The following is a 20,332-nucleotide window of genomic DNA, read 5'->3' on the forward strand; positions in this document are numbered from 1 at the left end:
GGGACTACAGGCGCCCGCCACCACGCCCGGCTAATTTTTTTTATTTTTATTAGAGATGGGGTTTCACCGTGTTAGCCAGGATGGTCTCGTTCTCCTGACCTCGTGATCCGCCCGCCTTGGCCTCCCAAAGTGCTAGGATTAAAGGCGTGAGCCACCGCGCCCGGCCTGTATTTATTTTTTTGAGACAAAGTCTCGCTCTGTCACCAGACTGGAGTGCAATGGCACGATCTCGGCTCACTGCACCCTCTGCCTCCCGGGTTCAAGTGATTCTCCTGCCTCAGCCTCCTAAGTAGCTGGGACTACAGGCGTGCACCACCACGCCCAGCTAATGTTTGTATTTTTAGTAGAGACGGGGTTTCACCATGTTGGTCAGGAAGGTCTCCACCTCTTGACCTCGTGAGCCACCCATCTCAGCCTCCTGAAGTGCTAGGATTACAGGCATGAGCCACCGTGCCCAGCCTAGATGAAACTTTTAAAATGTGGCATTGAAATATTTAAGAAGCATTACTGTGGGTGCATCTGAGGCAAGAGAATCGCTTGAACTCAGGAGGCAGAGGTTGCAGTGAGTGGGGATCGTGTCACTGAACTCCAGCCTGGGTGCAGAAAGGCCTAGGTTTTAGTTTTTAGGTGTCCAGAAAAATGAGTTGGATATATCTACCCAAATAGGCAGGTATTCAACAGCAGCACTGATCTAACTCCAGGTCATAAAATGACCTGTTGCCACAGCGAGAGCAGTAGTCAGTACAGAACAAGATCCTCTTGGGCTCCCTTAAATCCCTCACTCTCCCCATCAGCTCAGCCCCAAGTTGGGCAAATCTGCTCCGGCAGAGAGTACCACCAGCATCATAACTCTCCCGCGGGGCAGGATACAGCTCCAGGCATAAATTGTCCAATCTGATTGTGTGGCACAGCAGGTTCTCCAGGGTGGCCATGGAGACGGGATTTCCACGGAAGCTGAAGGTGGTGAGCTCAAAGCAGCGGCTCAGGGCAGGCAGGATGGTGTTGACTTGGGAGTCTACGATGCCACAGTCATCTAAGTCCAGGTACTCAAGGGTGCCTGCAACTTTTTCTAGCAGAACTTGGAGAGGCACAAGGCTGAAATTGGCCAGTCTGATGCCAGTCAGGTCCAGGGTCTTTAGTTGACGGATGCTCGGGCACTTGGACAGATGCCTCAAGTCTGATTCCAAAAGCACACAGTTAGTTATTGCGAGGATCTTTAATGAGGTCTTCAGACAGCTGGGGAGAGAGAGCAAGAAGTTAGTTCTGGGGAATTGTAGGGGTGAGTTGAGGGTGGTGGGGAATGTCAAGGTGAAGGACGAAGACCATTTTGCCCAAGCCCAGGGTCATTCTGATTGTCTGGTCAACACTTAGGATGCTGCGTGATGAAGAGCTTTGCCACTGAGATCAATTCCATTTTAGGCCCAGCACAGTAACTCACACCTGTAATCCCAGAACTTTGGGAGGCTGAGACAGGCGGATCACTGGAGGTCAGGAGTTTGAGACCAGCCTGGCCAACATGGCAAAACCCTGTCTTTACTAAAAATGCAAAAAGTAACTGGGCATAGTGGCGGACACCTGTAATTCCAGCTATTTGGGAGGGTAAGGCAGGAGAATCGCTTGAACCCAGGAGGTGGAGGTTGCAGTGAGCAGAGATCATGCCACTGCACTCCAGCCTGAGTGACAGAGCGAGACTCTGTCTCAAAAGAAAAAGAAATAAAAATTCCATTTCAGGCTGAGTCTTTTCACCATCATTTATAGGAATGGATCAAGTTCACAGAATCCCTAAAGCTCCCTTTCCTCATCTGTCAGGCAGAAAAACACATTATGTGGGCTACAGGAGCCCAGTGGAGATGCAGGCATCAGGACAAATCCAGGCAGGATCCTGCAACATCAGCTGGGGTGGGCAGGCTGCAGGAGTCCCTGACATGCCTGTATCATCAGCAAACCGTCTATCTCTTTCATCATTCTTTGTGCCTGCTCCGTGACCCTCTGTTTCAGAATCATGCATTTCTCAGGTAATTAATTTACCTGGAACTCAAAACAACCATTAGGACAGGGAATTAGAGATGGGTAATTCATGTTCACCAAGCTGTTGAGCACAGAGCTTATATTCTGAGACGTGCAGGTTTGCTGAGCGTTCCCCTCTTCAGTGCCCACTTCACTTCCCCACTTCCCATCATCTTCTTAACAATTATCTTGTTTTTTGGCCAGGCGTGGTGGCTCAAGCCTGTAATCCCAGCACTTTGGGAGGCCAAGACGGGCGGATCACAAAGTCAGGAGATCGAGACCATCCTGGCGAACACAGTGAAACCCTGTCTCTACTAAAAAATACAAAAAACTAGCCGGGCGAGGTGACGGGCACCTGTAGTCCCAGCTACTTGGGAGGCTGAGGCAGGAGAATGGCGTAAACCCGGGAGGCGGAGCTTGCAGTGAGCTGAGATCCAGCCACAGCACTCCAGCCTGGGCGACAGAGCAAGACTCCGTCTCAAAAAAACCCAAAAAAACAAAAAAACAATTATCTTGTTTTTGGGTCGGGTGTGGTGGCTCACGCCTGTAATCCTGACACTTTGGGAGGCTGAAGTGGGTGGATCACCTGAGGTCAGGAATTTGAGACCAGCCTGGCCGATATGGTGAAACCCTGCCTCTCCCAAAAATAATTAACCAGGTGTGGTGACCCACACCTGTAATCCCAGCTACTCAGGAGGCTGAGGCAGGAGAATTGCTTGAACCCGGGAGGCAGAGGTTGCAGCAAGCCGAGATGACACCACTGCACTCCAGCCTGGGTGATAAAAGTGAAATTTCATCTTAGAAAAAGCAAAATTATCTGTTTATATTTTTTATTTATTCTTTTATTAGCATGGGTCTTTGCTATGTTACCCAGACTGGTCTTAAACTCCTGGGCTCAAATTATCCTCTTGCCTCAGATTCCCAAAGTGTTAGGATTACAGGCATGAGCCAACATCCCTGGCCTATTTCTCATCATCTTAACTTAGACACACATCCTCAGGAAGAATTCACAAATGCACCCTCACTAAATCTGAACCCTCCAGTAGCTAGTTTCCTAGCATGGCAGCCTCTCTATAGCATCTACCCCAGCTGATTCCTCTGTCTTCATTGGGATGAATGTGTGATACCCATTTCAGGACAGAGCTTCCAACAGGGAAATGCACTGACATTCTAGTGTCCCCTTTACTGTTACATCCTCATAGGCTGGCTCACAGTAGATGCCCACTGTAACAAGAAAGGCTCTGCTGTGGTCTGCAGAGAAAGCTCACCACCCTTCCTCACCTGAGCAGCTGGTCCAGGTGGCCTTCAAGGAAAGAAACAGAGTTCATATAAAGCTTTTGGAGGTAGCACAGCTTGAGGAACTGAGAGGTGAACTGGGTAACAAACTCCTTCTTCTTCTCTGGGGAAATGTAGTGAGAGACGTCCACATCAGAGAGAATGAGCCTGTGAAGATTCCTCATCTGGCCCAGGTAAGGGGTAAACTCTGCCAGGACGGGTAGTGTCCAATTGCAATTCACTTCCACCTCCTGGATACAGTCTAGGTTGACTATTTTCAGGATGTTTCTGATATTGTGGAAGGGCATTCCCAACATTTTCAGCTTCTTACAGCACAGGTGTAGTAAACCTTCCCTCTGCTTGACCCATAGAAAGAGGCAGGTGAGGCATTCATCCAGAGTCCTGTTCTTGAGGCAAAGGTCTATGAACACTGTCAAGGGCTGCTGTCCTCTCATCCTTGGACAGTGCTGCACTGGTTTTCTGTTCCACATATCATTTGGTAAGCACCCACTGGCCATGACTTCAGACCAAACCATCCAGAAGTTCTCACTGACATCCTGTAAATCCAGCACTTGAAGTTTCCACCTCCTGTGGAAAAATAGAAGAGAAGCTAAGAATGTAAGGACTCACTTCTGAACTTATACTTCACATCCTGGATATCAGCTCCTCTCCTCCTCCTCCCTGCTTCTTCTCCCTCTCTCTGACTTTTCTCCACACTGGTTTACCCTTGAATCCTGCCCAGTTCCACTGTTTTTTGTTTTGTTTTTTTTTTTTTTTTTTGAGATAAAGTCTTCCTCTGTGGCCCAGGCTGGAGTGCAGTGGTGCAATCTCAGCTCACTGCAACCTCCAGCTCCTGGGTTCAAGCAATTCTCCTGCCTCAACCTCCCAAGTAGCTGGGATTACAGGTGTCTGCCACCATGCCCAGCTAATTTTTGTATTTTTAACTCATTCGGGGTTTCACCATGTTGCGAGGTGAGGCCAGTTGGACTTCCTGGGTCGAGTGGGTACTTGGGGAACTTTCCTGTCTTACATGAGGATTGTAAAATGCACCAATCAGCGCTCTATAAAATGCATCAATCAGCAGGATTCTGAAAGTAGCCAATAGTGGAGAGTATTGAAAAAAGGGCAATCTGATAGGACAGAAATGGAACATGGGAGAGGACAATAAGGGAATAAAAGCTGGCCACTCCAGCCAGCAGTGACAGTCCACTTGGGTTCCCTTCCATGCTGTGGAGACTTTGTCTTTATGCTCTTCACAATAAACCTTGCTACTGCTTATTCTTTGGATCTGTGCCATTTTTAAGAGCTGTAACAATCACTTCAAGGTCTGCGGCTTCATTCTTGAAGTCAGCGAGACCACAAACCCACCGGCAGGAACCAACTTTGGACAAATCTTGGGGGCTCGTCCAGGATCTCACCACATGATGAGTACCATCAGACCCCTTTCACTTGCTATTCTGTCCTATTTTTCCTTAGAATTCGGGGGCTAATTACTGGGCACCTATCAGCTGGTTAAAAGTGACTAGCGCAGCTGCTGGACTAAAGACATGGGTGTCAGGCTTTCTGGGAAAGGGCCTGCTAACACCCCCTGACTCTTTGGAGTTGGGAGCATTGGTTTTCCTGAAACCAGCTTCTACTTTTCCTGCATTTCTGGGCTGAACTGAGGGTCAACAGACAGGAAAGCCATTCAGCTCCGGGGTCCCAACAAAAAAGTTGGTTAACCCTGAAGCCATGAGTGGAGCTCTCAAAGTTACATTGCCCAAGTGAGACTTGCCCATCTATCCTATCTACCCTGACCCTTGCCTCCTGGGTCCTAATGCCTGTCAGACAAACTTCCTCCCACTTCTTTTTCCGAGGCTAGTCCTGCATCTAGAAACCACTTCCTGTCCCTGGTGCTCTTCTAGTTTCTTCTATAAGGATTATTTCTAATATAAATTTCAAGACACTGTTCCCTTCTTTAGGCACCTAGGCTCACCAATCAGAAAGACAATTTTTGCCCACAGCCCTGTTGTGAGGGGGACAATCTGGAATTTTAGGATCCCTCCTCAGACTAGCAGGTCTAACAAAGGCTATTCCTGAAGCTAGGATATGGGGAGCCTCAGAAATTATAGACTCCAAAATTGAGGGGGATAGCCTTCCTAGTCATATGATGAGAAGTGAGGACAAAAGGCATCACTCTTCCAACCCTGGAGATCCCTTCCCTCCCTCAGGGTATGGTCCTCCACTTGAGAAATATCATCTTTATAAGACAAGGGTAGGGTCCCAATATCAACAGGAGAAAAAGCTTAGGACTAATTAGCAGGTTTTCAAGAATGCATTGGTAAGGGCCACTAAATCCGACCTTTCTTGGTCCTCTTTGTCGTTTAAGAGGAATGGCAAGGGTGCAGGTTTTTGAGAATGTGTTGGTAAAGGCCACTAAATCCAACCTTCCTCAGTCCTTTTTATGGTCAGGAGGAAAACAGGTGTTTCCGCTGCTGCTTCGGTGAGTACAACTATTCCGAACAGCAGGGTTCAGGGACCATTGTGGGTTCTTGGGTGGGGGAAAAAATAGACCAAAATCGCAGGTGGTTTTTTTCTGTTTTAGATAGGAAACACTCAGGCATCAACAAGCTCACCCTTGAAATACATTCTAAGCCATTGGGACCAATTTGACCCACAAACCCTGAAAAAGAAGCAGCTTATTTTTTTCTGCACTACAGCCTGGCCCCATTATTATCTCTCTGAGAGGGAAAAATGGCCACCTGAGGGAAGTATATATTACAATACTATCCTGCAGCTTGACCTTTCCTGCAAGAAGGAAAGCAAATGGAGTGAAATACCTTATGTCCAAGCTTTCTTTTCATTGAAGGATAATCCACAACTATGCAAAGCTTGCAATCTACATTCCACAGGAGGACCTCTCAGCTTACACCCATATCCTAGCCTCCCTACAGCTCTCCTTCCTATTAATGATGAGCCTCCTCTAATCTCCCCCACCCAGAAGGAAACAAGAAAAGAAGTCTCCAAGGGACCACAATCTCCCATCCCAGGCTATCAGTTATGACCCCTTCAAGCTGTAAGGAGAGGGGAATTTGGCAATTCAGGTACATGTCCCCTTCTCTCTCTCTGATTTAAAGCAGATCAAGGTAGACCTGGGGAAGTTTTCAGATGATCCTGATAGGTATATAGATGTCCTACAGGGTCCAGGGCAAACCTTTGACTTCACTTGGAGAGATATCATGCTATTGTTAGATCAAACCCTGGCCTTAAATGAAAAAAATGTGGCTCTAGCTGCAGCCTGAGAGTTTGGAGATACCTGGTATCTTAGTCAAGTAAATAATAGAATGACAGTTGAAGAAAGGGACAAATTCTCTACTGGTTAGCAAGCCATCCCCAGTATGGATCCCCACTGGGACCTCAACTCAGATCATGGGGACTGGAGTCGCAAACATCTGTTGACCTGTGTTTTAGAAGGACTAAGGAGAAATGGGAAAAACCCCATAAATTATTCAATGATGTCCACCATAACTCAGGGAAAGGAAGAAAATCCTACTGCCTTCCTCAAGCACCTATGGGAGGCCTTAAGAAAATATACTCCTTTGTCATCTGACTCCCTCAAGGGTCAATTGATCCTAAGTTTATTACCTAATCAGCTGCAGATATCAGGAAAAAAACTCCAAATGTTAGCCTGGGGCCCTGGACAAAATTTCGAGGCTTTATTCAACCTGGCAACCTTGGTGTTCTATAATAGGGACCAAGAGGTACAGTTCAAAAAGGAAAAACAAGATAAGAGAAAGGCCACAGCCTTAGTCATGGTCCTCAGACAAACAACCCTTGGTGGTTCAGAGAGGACAGAAAATGGAGCAGACCAATCATCTGGTAAGGCTTTTTTATCAGTGTGGTTTGCCAGGACATTTGTCCAATGAGAAACAAGACACCCCCTCACCTATGTCCACTATGCCAAGGCAATCACTGAAAGGCAAACTGCCCCAGAGGACAAAGGTTCTCTGGGCCAGAAGCCCCCAACCAGATAATCCAACAACAGGATTGAGGGCACCTGGGGCAAGCGCCAGCTCATATCATCACCCTCACTGAGCCCTGCGTAAGTTTAACCATTGAAGGCCAGGAAATTGACTTCCTCCTGGACACTGGCACAGCTTTCTCAGTGTTAATCTCCTGCCCTAGATGGCTGTCCTCAGGGTCCATTACCATCCGAGGAATCCTGGGACAGCCTGTAACCAGGTATTTCTCCCGCCTCCTCAGTTGTAATTGGGAGACTTTGCTCTTTTCACATGCCTTTCTTGTTATGCCTGAAAGTCCCACACCCTTATTAGGGAGGGACATATTAGCCAAAGCTAGAGCTATTATCTATATGAATATGGGGAACAAGTTAGCCATTTGTTGTCCTCAACCCTGACTTGAGGAGGGAATCAACCCTGAAGTCTGGGCATTGGAAGGACAATTTGGAAGGGTAAAAAATGCCCGCCTAGTCCAAATCAGGCTAAAAGAACCCAACACTTTTCCTTATCAAAGGCAATATCCCTTAAGGCCTGAAGCTCGTAAAGGATTGCAGGATATTGTTAGACATTTAAAAATTCAAGTCTTAGTAAGAAAATGCAGCAGTCCCTGCAACACCCCAATTCTAGGAGTGCAAAAACCAAATGTTCAGTGGAGACCTAGTGCCATCAATAAGACAGTAATTCCTCTATATACTCATCTAGTAGGATGGCAACCAGAGGCAGAAACAGCCTTCAAAACCTTAAAGCAGGCCCTAGTACAAGCTCTAGCCTTAAGCCTTCCCACAGGACAAAACTTCTCTGTATATGTCACATACAGAGTGGGAATAGCTCTTGGAGTCCTTACTCAGACTGTGGGAGAACCCCACAACCAGCGGCATGCCTAAGTAAGGAAACTGATGTAGCAGCAAAAGGCTGGCCTCACAGTTTACGGGTAATTGCGGCAGTGGCCATCTTAGTATCAGAGGCTATCAAAATAATACAAGGAAAGGATCTCACTGGACTACTTATGATGTAAATGGCATACTAGGTGCCAAAGGAAATTTATGGCTATCAGGCAACCACCTGCTTAGATACCAGGTGCTATTCTTTGAGGGAATGGTGCTTCAAATATGCACGTAGTGACCCTCAACCTGGCTACTTTTCTCCCAGAGGATGGGGAACCAATTGAGCCTGACTGCAAACAAATTGTAGCCAAGACTTATGCTGCCTGAGAGGATCTCTTAGAAATCCCCTTAGCCAATCCTGACCTTAACCCATAAACCGATGAAAACTCATTTGTGGGGAATGGGATACGAAGGGCAGGTTATGCCATGGTTAGTGACGTAACAGTACTTGAAAGTAAGCCTCTTCCCCCAGGGACCAGCCCCCAGTTAGCAGAACTAGTGGCACTTACCCGAGTGTTAGAACTGGGAAAGGAAAAAATAATAAATGTGTATACAGATAGCAAGTATGCTTATCTAATCATACATGCCCATGCGGCAATATGGAAAGAAATGGAATGCCTAACCTCTGGGGGAACCCCCATTAAATAACACAAGGAAATCATGGAGTTATTGCACACAGTGCAAAAACCCAAGGAGGTGGCAGTCTTACACTGCTGAAACCATCAAAAAGGTAAAGAGAAAAGGCAGAAGGAGACTGTCAGGCAGACACTGAGGCCAAAATTGCTGCCAGGCAGAACCTCCCATTAGAAATTCCTGTGGAAGCACACTTGGTATGGAACAACCCTCTCCAAGAGATTAAGCCCCAGTATTTCCCGACAGAAACAGAATGGGGACTTTCATGGGGGCATAGTTTTCTCCTCCCGGGGTGGTCAACGACAGAAGAGGGAAAGGTACTCATACCCGAAGCCAGCCAGTGGTAAATACTTAAGACCCTCCAGTAAACTTTTCATATGGGTATTGAGAGCACTCATCAAATGGCCAAATCCCTATTTACAGGGCAAAATCTCCTCCTGACCATCTGACAAGTAGTCAAAGCCTATGAGGTGTGCCAAAGGAATAATCCCTTGGTTCATCATAAGGCCTCTCTGGGGGAACAAAGAATAGGGCACTATCCCAGAGAGGACTGGCAGTTAGACTGGTTTAACAGAGAGTGGGTTAAGTTGAGAGTCTTGTAGAGGTATATAAGTTTTCAATTATTATTGTTAGACTTCACGCATATGCCTAAGTCAAGGGGATTTCAATACTTGTTGGTCTGTGTTGATACCTCTACAAATTGGAGAGAAGCCTTCTCCTGCAAGACAGAGAAGGCTCAGGAAGTGGTTAAAGTCCTAATTCATGAAATAATTCCTAGATTTGGGCTTCCCCAAAGTGACAATGATCTGGCTTTTAAAGCCATAATACCTCAGGGAATTTCCAGGGCCCTAGGGATACAATATCACCTTTACTGCACCTGGAGGCCACAATCCTCAGGGAAGGTTGGGAAGGCAAAAGAAACACTCAAGAGACACTTAAGGAAACTAACACAAGAAACTCATCTCCCATGGCCTACTCTCTTGCCCACTGCCTTGTTGAGAATCCAAAATTCTCCTCACAAAATGGGGCTTGGTCCATATGAAATACTGTATGGACAACATTTTCTCACAAATGACTTCCTACTTGATCAGGAAATGGCCAACCTGGTCAAGGATATAACTTCCTTGACAAAATATCAACAAAACCTTAAAAACCTACCCGATGGATGTCACAGAGACAAAGGAATAGAGTTGTTCCAACCGGGAGATCTAGTGTTGGACAAGTCCCTCCCCTCTACCTCCCCATCTATGAATTCCTTGTGGGAAAGACCATACTTGGTAATTATTTCTACCCCTACTTCAGTCAAGGTGGCAGGAGTGGAATATTGCATTCACCACAGCCAAGTTAAACTTTGGACACTCCCTGAAGAACCTATGGGACCCTCAGCTCAGGAGTCCCAAGATCAGCCAGATCAGCCTCAATACAACTGTGAACCACTGGAGGACTTGTGTCTCCTATTTTGGAAGGAAACATCCCAGACTAAAAAGGCTCCTACAACTGATCCTGAGGAAAAACCCCTTCCTCCTTAAAAAGATAAGTGAAGGCCAGGCGCGGTGGCTCCCGCCTGTAATCCCAGCACTTTGGGAGGCGGAGGAGAGCGGATCACGAGGTCAGGCGATCAAGACCATCCTGGCTAACACGGTGAAACCCTGTCTCTACTAAATATACAAAAAATTAGCTGGATTTGGTGGTGGGTGCCTGTAGTCCTAGCTACTTGGAAGGCTGAGGCAGGAGAATGGTGTGAATCCGGGAGATGGAGCTTGCAGTGAGCCGAGATCGCACCACTGCACTCTAGCCTGGGCAACATAGAGAGACTCCGTCTCAAAAAAAAAAAAAAAAAAGATAATAATTGAAAACTTATATACCTCTACAAGACTCTCAACCCACTTTCTGTTAAACCAGTCCAATCCTTCCCCGGCAAATGACTGTTGGCTTTGTATCTCTCTATCAGCCACTGCTTCGTTGACGCTCCCATTACCGCAAAAAACTGGGTCTTTACTAACTTAACTTACCACCCCCGTTATGAAGGAAAAGACCCTCTCCAACTTCTAAATATGCAATCATTAGCCGACTTCCCCATCTCTGATAGGACCAAAAATACCCTAACAGGATGCACAATCCAGTTTTTATGCTCTTACATTTCCAACCTCACCTGTTACATGAGCAATGAAAAATCCATACGCGGCCCTGTAACCATGAATACCGTCTTAACTTTCCAAGTCCCTTTATCCATCCAACCCAATCTGTTATCAGGCCTGCCCCTGGGGCATACCACCCCATCAGAGTAATTACACCCTACAGCTTCAAGTCCCCATTGATCATAGTGACTTCTGAGTCACCCAAACAGCTCCATTCAGATGGCTTGTCTGCTTCTCAGGGACCCCAAAAGCCATCACCTCCTCCCTGCTTAACAAACAGTCCGGGTTTGGTAATGGCAAACATACTCCCTGCATGACCATTCACCCCTAGACCCCCCTGCAGCAATGCCCCCACCACTAGTGAATGCCTTCTCATCCCCTCTTTCAATTACTTTCTTGAATGCTTCCTAGTAGATACAAAATTTTTATTCTCCAATGAGAAAATAGAACACAGGGAGCCACTCAGTTTGCTCCCAACGCCCCTTTCCAGCCGCTCACAGGAGCTACCTTGGCAAGTACTCTAGGAGTATGGGAAACTGAAAACAACAAACTCACACTGCTTTTTAACGTACACAACCAGTTCTGCCTACCCAGCCAAGGCATATTCCATAAGAATATGGAATTTCAACCTATATCTGCCTCCTCACTAACTGGACAGGCACCTGCACCTTAGTCTTCCTAAGTCCCAACATTGACATTGCCTCCAGGAAATCAGACCCCATCAGTGCCCCTCAAAGCTCAAGTCTGTCAGTACAGGGCCATACAACTAATAACCCTACTTATAGGGTTAGGAATGGCCACAGCTACAGGAACCAGAATAGCTAGTTTATCTAATTCATTATCCTACTACCACACTCAAAGGATTTCTCAGGCAGTTTGCAAGAAATAACAAAATCTATCCTTACTCTACAATCCCAAATAGACCCTTTGGCAGCAGTGACTCTCCAAAACCGCCAAGGCCTAGGCCTCCTCATTGCTGAGAAAGGAGGACTCTGCACCTTCTTAGGAGAAGAGTGTTGTTTTTACACTAACCAGTCAGGGGTAGTATGAGATGCTGCCCGGTGTTTACAGGAAAAGGCTTCTGAAATCAGACAACGCCTTTCAAACTCTTATACCAACCTCTGGAGTTGGGTGACCTGGCTTCTCCCCTTTCTACAGCCAGTGACACCCATCTTGTTATTACTCGCCTTCGGGCCCTGTATTTTTAACCTCCTTGTCAAATTTGTTTCCTCCAGGATCAAGGTCATCAAGCTACAGACAGTCTTACAAATGGAACCCCAAATGAGCTGTACTCACAACTTCGACCTAGAACCTCTGGACTGACCCACTGGCCCTTTGACTGGCCTAGGGAGTTCCCCTCTGGAGGACGCTACAACTGCAGGGCTCCTTCTTTGCCTCTATCCAGCAGGAAGTAGCTAGAGCGGTCACCACCCAGTTCCCAACAGCAGCTGGGGTGTCCTGTTTAGAGGGGGATTGAGAGGTGAGGCCAGCTGGACTTCCTGGGTCGAGTGGGGACTTTGGGAATTTTCAAAGAGGATTGTAAAATGCACCAATCAGTGCTCTGTAAAACACACCAATCAGCAGGATTCTAAAAGTAGCCAATCATGGGGAGGATTGAAAAAAAGGAACTCTGATGGGACAGAAATGGAACATGGGAGGAGACAATAAGGGAATAAAAGCTGGCCACCCCAGTCAGCAGTGGCAACCTGCTTGCTTCCACGGCAACCTTCCACGCTGTGGAAGCTTTGTCCTTTCGCTCTTCACCATAAACCTTGCCACCACTCACTCTTTGGGTTCGTGCCATCTTTAAGAGCTGTAACACTCACCACGAAGGTCCGTGGCTTCATTTTTGAACTCAGCAAGACTACGAACGCACCGGCAGGAACCGATTCTGGACACAACGTTGGCCAGGCTGGTCTCCAACTCCTGACATCAGGCGATCCACCTGCCTTGGCCTCCCAAAATGCTGGGATTACAGGTGTGAGCCACTGTGCCCAGCCTACTTCCCACTTTCAGTGGTGCCTTTCAGTGCCACTAGAAGAGAGGTTCCTGTTACCTCAGTGGACCCTGTGTGGTGAGCAGTCCTTTCCCTGAGGAGCTGGGCAATGGCCAAGGCCTCTCTGAGCTTCCTCACCAGCACCATCAGAAGCCTGTGGGCCCCCCTTGGACCTCCTCACTCCTCATGACCCAGCTGTTCCTTCTGTTGCACACCTGGGCCCTCCCCACCAGCCCATCTGGGCCACCTCACCTGAGACGAACCCTCTGGGTAACCAGTGCATCAAGCCCATCGAGCACAGCTTGGAAGGTCTCTGGGCAAGGCCTCTTCATCAGAGACCCCAGAGGAAGGCGGAGGAAAGGCCAGGCCTGCACCATCAGCTTCAGGGCCTCACAGTGTCTCCCGCTGAAGGCCTCCATGAACAGAGGGGGAAAAAGTTCCGTGGGCAGCTCCTCCAGGGTGGAGATGGTCAAGGCCTGGTCCCTCAGCAGGCTCCACCCCGCCAGCTCCAGGAGTCTGGGTGGAGTCCGGATGCGCATCTTCATGAATCTGCAAGGAAAAGTTCCAGAGGACAAATGCAGAGAAAAGGCAATCTCATCTTCTCCCAGGGCCAAAGTCACTGCTCTGGCGAGGGTGAAAGAGTCCTCAGTTTACTCCAATTCTACTCTGTACTCATGGCCACAAAGCCAGCATTCTGCCTCTGCTGCATCAGCATGAGCGTCTCCCAAGCAGTGAGGAGGCAGGACCCGCACCAGCCCTTCCTCTCTATCCAGTGCTCCATCCAGTGACTAGTGAGCCTGGAGGAACCTGAAAACTAACCCCTCCCACCTTTGGGGGAAATTTCTAATTACTCAAGGTTCTAAAACATTGGGAATGGGAGTGTCACAAGCCTACGTGCCTACGTTCCCAGTTCCTACAAATTAGCTGGTTGGGAACATTCACGGGGCATCCCTAGAATGGGTTCCATTTGTTTTCTTTTCATTATTTAAGCTTTCTTTCTTTCTCTTTCTCTCTCTCTTCTTTCCCTCATCCCTCCCTTCCTCCTTTTTTTTTCTTTTCTTTTTTTGTTCGACAGGGTCTTGCTGTGTCACCCAGGCTGGAGTGCAGTGGTACAATCTCCGCTCAGTGCAGCCTTGACCTCCCAGGCTCAGAGGATTCTTCCACCTCAGTCTCCCAAGCAGCTGGGACCACAGGCATGCATCACCATGCCTAGCTAACCTTTTAGTTTTTGACGTTTTTTAAAGACAATGGGTTTCCCTATGTTGTCCAGGCTGGTCTTGAACTCCTATAGTCAAGCAATCCACCCGCCTTGGCCTGCCAAAGTGCTGGGATTACACACATGAGCCACCGTCCCAGCCTCATTATTGAAAATTTCAGTGGGAAACTTTGAAAGCTATGTGACAGTGTTATGCATCATTCGCAAGACAGAGATGTTTGCATACACACCTCTTACACATATTAAAAATGAACCATTAAAAATGGCTGGGCATGGTGACTTATGCCTGTAATCCCAGCACTCTGAGAGGCCAAGGCAGGCAGATAGATTGAGGTCAGCCTGGCCAACATGGTGAAATCCTGTCTGTACTAAAAATACAAAAAATTAGCTGGGCATGGTTGTACACACCTGTAATCCCAGCTACTCGGGAAGCTGAAGCTGGAGAATAACTTGAACCTGGGAGGTGGATGTTGCAGTGAGCTGAGATCGGGCCACTCCACTGCAGCCTGAGTGACAGAGCAAGACTATGTCTATATATATATATTACATAGAATGTAATTACATAATATATATATATATTACATACAATGTTTTAAAACTTTTATTGAAGGGGCCGGGTGTGGTGGCTCACACCTGTAATCCCAGCACTTTAGGAGGCCACAGCGTTTTATCACCTGAGGTCAGGAGTTGGAGACTAGCCTGGCCAACATGGTGAAACCCCGTCTCTACTAAAAAAAATGCCCACAAAAATTAGCTGGGTGTGGTGGCATGCACCTGCCATTGCAGTTACTTGGAAGATTGAGGCACGAGAATCGCTTGAACCCAGGAAGCAGAGATTGCGCCACTGCACTCCAGCCTGGTTGACAAGGTGAAACCCTGTCTCAAAAAAAAACTTTTAGTAAAAAGGAAAACCTAACTTGTAAAATCACAATACCCCAAAGTCTATGAACTATAATTTAAGGGCACACAAAATCACAAAATATGTATTTAAAATGTCAAGAAGTCTGGGTGTGGTGGCTCACACCTGTAATCCCAGCACTTTGGGAGGCTGAGGTGGGTGGATCCCAAGGTCAGGAGTTCAAGACCAGCCTGGAAAACAGTGATATCCCATCTCTACTTAAAAAAAAAAAAAAAAAAAAAAAAAAAAAAAAAATTATCCAGGCATGATGGCGGGCGCCTGTAGTCCCAGCTACTTGAGAGGCTGAGTCAGGAGAATTGCTTGAACCAGGGAGTCGGAGGTTGCAGTGAGCCGAGATCACCCCACTGCACTCCAGCCTGGGCAACAGAGTGAGACTCTTTCTCAAACAAACAAATAAACAAAAAACAAAAACACAAAAACTTCTTATCTAAGACTTTTGAAACAGCAAAAACCAAAGCATAAATCAAAATGTTGAGGATAAAGACAAACCTGCATTTAGAGAAAAATTCAAAGCCAAAATTCATTCATCTGATAAAACAGATAGGATAATTCTTTGTGCCATCTTGGGCTGCCTGAAACCATCTGAAGCTGGCTGACTGCAGATCAAATGGGAGTGTCTTTATGGAGGTGGTAACTTACCAGATCTGGACTCAGTGTTCAGGGTGCTTGGACTCCTCACAGTATCAAGAAGTAACTCCAGGCCTCAGGTCTCTCCCATAGATCTTTAGAGGATTTTATGGACCTTTCTAATCACATCACCCCTTTGCCAATCAGAAAACACCTTGGCTCGGCACAGTGGCTCACACCTGTAGTGTCAGCAGTTTAGGGGGCTGAGAAGTGTAGATCCCTTGAGGTCAGGAGTTTGAGACCAGCTTGGCCAACATGGCAAAACGCTGTCTCTACTAAAAATACAAAAATTAGCCAGGTGCAGTGGTGTGTGCCTGTAGTCCCAGCTACTAGGGAGACTGAGGCAGGAGGATCACTTGAACCCAGGAGGAAGAGGTTGCAGTGAGCTGAGATTGTACCACTGCAGTCCAGCCCGAGAAATAGGCTAGATTCATCTCAAAAACAAAAACAAAAAAAAAAAAAGAAAAAGAAAAAAGAAAACTACATTTGATTAGATTTCTTAAACTCCACCCAGTTAATCCTGATTGGATTTTTGGCTTTCTTCCAGATTAGCTGATGAACTTAAATATTCATCCATCAAAGTGAAAGATTTAGGGATAGGGTGAAAGTGCAGGACTCATTCACTGATTCACTCCACAAACATGGAGCTTTACTAACATGTGTCTTTCATAGTCCTGAGTGTGAGATAGGGAAGGGTTGAATCTCTTTCTGACATTAGACAGAAAGAAAAAACTTGAAAGTATCTTTGTTGAGGGATCCCTGGTCACAAATTTATCAAAATATTTCAGAGTTAAAAAAGTTGTACAAAGACAGAGATGACATTCCCTAAGAAAACACAATAGAAATCATCATGTATCCAGTGATTACCTGGGTGGTATAGTTTAATTTTTTTTTGGTGTGGTGGGGTTGGGGGCTGAGTCTCACTTCCTAGCCCAGGCTGGAGTGCAGTGGTGTCATCTCGGTTCACTGTAACCTCCACCTCCCAGGTTCAAGTGATTGTCATGCTTCATCCTTCCATGTAGCTGGGATTACAGGCATGCACCCCCACGTCTCCATTCGGGTGGAAGAGTTACAATGAGGATGTGATCGGTTTAAAATTAAGGTCAAAGATTCTCTGAAGGAAATCAGGCCAAAATTACCATGAAAAACTAGGTAGGATAATTCAATTACAATGAAAACTAGATAGGAAAAAGAAGGGTGGGAGCCGGGCAGGGTGGGGCTGATTGTTTTAAATGAAATTTGGGGAAGAAACCACGACATGTGAATATGTTGGGGGATCTTGGGAGATCTGTTGGGAACCTTGCAAGAATTGAAAGTCTTGTGTCTAGATTGAGGTTAAAAATTAAAAGGTTAAGTAGCTACAAAAGAGAAGATGTAGAATCTGAAAATTCAACATTATCCTTGAGGGGAGTGAGAGAGGTTCAATGTTTCCAAGAAGTTAAAGGGTGTTTCCTCCCCAAAGACATGGGCTTAGCTCAGCAAAGCAGTTTGAGAAAATTAAAGAATGTGAGGCCAGGCGTGGTGGCTCATGCCTGTAATCCCAACACTTTGGGAGGCCGAGGTGGGTTGATCACTTGAAGCCAGGAGCTGGAGACCAGCCTGGGAAACACAATGAAATCCTGTCTCTACTAGAAATACAAAAATTAACTTGGTGTGGTGGCTTATGCCTCTAATCCCAGCTACTTGAGAGGCTGAAGCATGAGATTCACTTGAACCTGGGAGGCGGGTTGTAGTGAGCCAAGATGGCGCCACTACTCTCTAGCCTGAGTGACAGAGCAAAACTCTGCTTAAAAAAAAAAAAAAAAAAAAAAATTAAATTAAATTAAAGGCAGCACAAGATGACCAATTAAACGCCACTATGGTGGTCACAGCCAAGTATAAAGGACTCCAGAGAAAAAGTCTCTAGTGTCAGGATAATCTGGTCATGGGTGGGCAAAAATTACCACTAGGACATAAGCAAATCTCAAGACAATTTTCATGCAACTCAGAAAGACTTGGTCACTGGTGGAACAATGCGGGCGCAGGCCGCCACCAAGTATAAAAAGAGAATTCTGTACAAGGAACACTTGTCAAAGCAAATCACTTTGCCCAAACTTCACATTCCAACAGAATTTAAGATTTCCTTTGCTCTAGAGATACTATTAAGAAGTGGAATGGGATCCTCAAAATTCTAAGGCATCCCAGACAAAGCTTCTGGGACTCCAACCAGCTATACATTCAAAATTCATGGTTATTCTCATATGCATTTTTAAACTGATGGGAAAATTACACACCCAGGATAATTTATGGCCACTGTGGGAATTATTGGAAATCTTTAAGACTGTTTTTCTTACAAAACCACAATTGTAGGATTAAACAGTCTGAATGGGATGCTAGTATGTAGAGGCCTCTCAACCCTTTCTCCCCTTTTTTGAGGGTTGGGGGGTGAGTTGGGATCTGCCTACTGATTTCAAGTAGTTGGATTTTTTTTAGCTGTTTGCTTAAGACTTTTTTTTGTGTGGGGGGGAAAGGTCTCACTCTGTTGCCCAGGCTGGAGTATAGCAGTGGTGGGAGGATGGCTCACTGCAGCCTCAAACTTCCAGGCTCAAGGGATTCTCCCACCTCAGCCACCCAAATAGCTGGGACTACAGATGCATGCCACCACGCTTGGCTAATTTAAAAATATTTTATGTAGATGCTGGGGACTGGTGGTTCATGGTTATAATCCCAGCACTTTGTGAGGCCAAGATGGGTGGATCACTTGAGGTCAAGAGTTCGAGACCAGTCTGGCCAACATGGTGAAACCCCACCTCTACTAAAAATACAAAAATTAGCCAGGCATGGTGGCAGGCAGCTGTAATCCCAGCTACTCAGGAGGCTGAGGCATGAGAATTGCTTGAGCCTGGGAGGTGGAGGTTGCAGTGAGCCGAGATCAGGCCACTGCACTCCAGCCGGGCCAACAGAGCAAGACTCTATTCCCCACCAAAAAAGAAATGTTTTGTGGAAATGGAGTTTTGCCATGTTGCCCAGATTGGTCTTGAAACCCTGGGCTCAAATGATCCTCCCACCTTGGCCTCCCAGTGTTCAGGTTATAGGCATGAATTACTGCTCCCACAGTTATAGGCACGAATTACATTTCCCAATTCTGAAATGACATAAAACGGCCGGGCACGGTGGCTCACGCCTGTAATCCCGGCACTTTGGGAGGCCGAGACGGGCGGATCACGAGGTCAGGAGATCGAGACCATCCTGGCTAACACGGTGCAACCCCGTCTCTACTAAAATACAAAAAATTAGCCGGGCATGGTGGCGGGCGCCTGTAGTCCCAGCTACTCGGGAGGCTGAGGCAGGAGAATGGCGCGAACCCGGGAGGTGGAGCTTGCAGTGAGCCGAGATCGTGCCACTGCACTCCAGCCTGGGCGACAGAGTGAAGACTCCGCCTCAAAAAAAAAAAAAAAAAGAAATGACATAAAGCAAAGCACATATCAAAATGTTTGAAATAAAGACAAAACTGCATTTAAAAGAAAAAATTCAAAGCTTCAAATTGTTCATACAAAAAAAAAAAACCAAAAAACCAAAAAAACAAAAAAACAGGATATAACTCTGTGCCTGCACTGTCACCATCCCACACGGGTTGACTGTAGATCAAATGGGCTTGTCCTTGTAGAGATTAGGGACTTACCAGATGTGGACTGAGTTTGCAGGGTGCTCAGACCTCAGGAAGAACCGAGCAGTAACTCCAGACTTGAAGACTTTGGGTCTCTCCTGTGGGTCTTTAGAAGCTTTTATTGACCTTTCTAATCACAATTCCCATCCACACCCCTCCACATATCCACTGCTAAATTCCAATCAAAAAGTGATATCTGATTGCATTTCTGAAGCTCCACCCAGTTAATCCTGATTGGGTTTTTGGTTCTCCACAGATTAATGGATTGAACCAGATATCCATTCATATCAGATATGATTCATTTCATGAATCAAGAAAGTGACAGCATTAGGGATAGGGTAGAAGTCAAGAATTCATTCATTCGAGGCTCGGTGGCTCAGGCCTGTAATCCCAGCACTTTGGGAGGCCAAAGGAGGTGGATCACCTGAGGTCAGGAGTTCAAGACCAGCCTGGCCAGCATGGTGAAACCCCGTCTCTGTCTCAAAATAAAATAATTGGCTGGGCATGATGGTGGGGGCCTGTAATGCAGCTACTTGGGAGGCTGAGGTGGGAGAATTGCTCGAACCCGGGAGACAGAGGTTGCAGTGAGCAGAGATTGTACCATTGCACTCCAGCCTGGGCGACAGAGGGAGACTCTGTCAAAAAAAAAAAAAAAAAAAAGAAAAAAAAAAGAAAAGAAAAAGAAAAAAGAAAAAAAAAAGAATTCATTCATTCATGAGCTCCACAAACACTGATGGAATTTTACTAATATGTGACCTTCACAGTCCTGAGTGTGAGGCAGGGAAGGGTTTGATCAAGATATTAGAGAGAAAAATAAAATCTGAAAGTAGTATTGTTGGGAGATCTTTGGCCACATCAAAATTATAAAAACACTTTACAGTGGCCGGGCGCGGTGGCCCACACCTGTAATCCCAGCACTTTGGAAGGCCAAGGTGGGTGGATCATGAGGTCAGGGGTTCGAGACCAGCCTGACCAACATGGTGAAACCTGGTT

General features: G+C 46.5%; 1 protein-coding gene across 2 annotated transcripts; it reads right to left on the reverse strand.

Moving 5' to 3' along the window:
- Positions 1-674: 674 nt before the first annotated feature.
- On the reverse strand, positions 675-13,485 carry LOC105473192 (PRAME family member 20). 2 transcript variants are annotated; one of them, XM_071072441.1, is made up of 4 exons: positions 13,195-13,476; positions 4,665-4,675; positions 3,289-3,870; positions 675-1,236 (listed from the first exon to the last, which is right to left on the reverse strand). In XM_071072441.1, the coding sequence occupies exons 1-4, from the start codon at positions 13,474-13,476 to the stop codon at positions 675-677; spliced, it is 1,437 nt and encodes a 478-aa protein (XP_070928542.1). The 2 variants fall into 2 exon arrangements, with proteins under 2 accessions (XP_070928542.1, XP_011725155.2); XM_011726853.2 differs by lacking the exon at positions 4,665-4,675 and having other exon boundaries at positions 13,184-13,485.
- Positions 13,486-20,332: the final 6,847 nt, after the last annotated feature.

This window comes from Macaca nemestrina, chromosome 1, assembly GCF_043159975.1.
Source record: "Macaca nemestrina isolate mMacNem1 chromosome 1, mMacNem.hap1, whole genome shotgun sequence".
Lineage (NCBI taxonomy): Eukaryota > Metazoa > Chordata > Mammalia > Primates > Cercopithecidae > Macaca > Macaca nemestrina.

What these genes read in the sequence shown, in the direction of transcription:
- LOC105473192 (XM_011726853.2), bottom strand. Translation starts at nt 13,476, where the DNA reads ATGAAGATGCGCATCCGGACTCCACCCAGACTCCTGGAGCTGGCGGGG. An exon ending in ACCCAGAGGGTTCGTCTCAG is followed by an intron (nt 3,871 to 13,183) that starts GTGAGGTGGCCC and finishes ATTTTTCCACAG; the next exon opens with GAGGTGGAAACTTCAAGTGC. An exon ending in CACCTGGACCAGCTGCTCAG is followed by an intron (nt 1,237 to 3,288) that starts GTGAGGAAGGGT and finishes CTCTCTCCCCAG; the next exon opens with CTGTCTGAAGACCTCATTAA.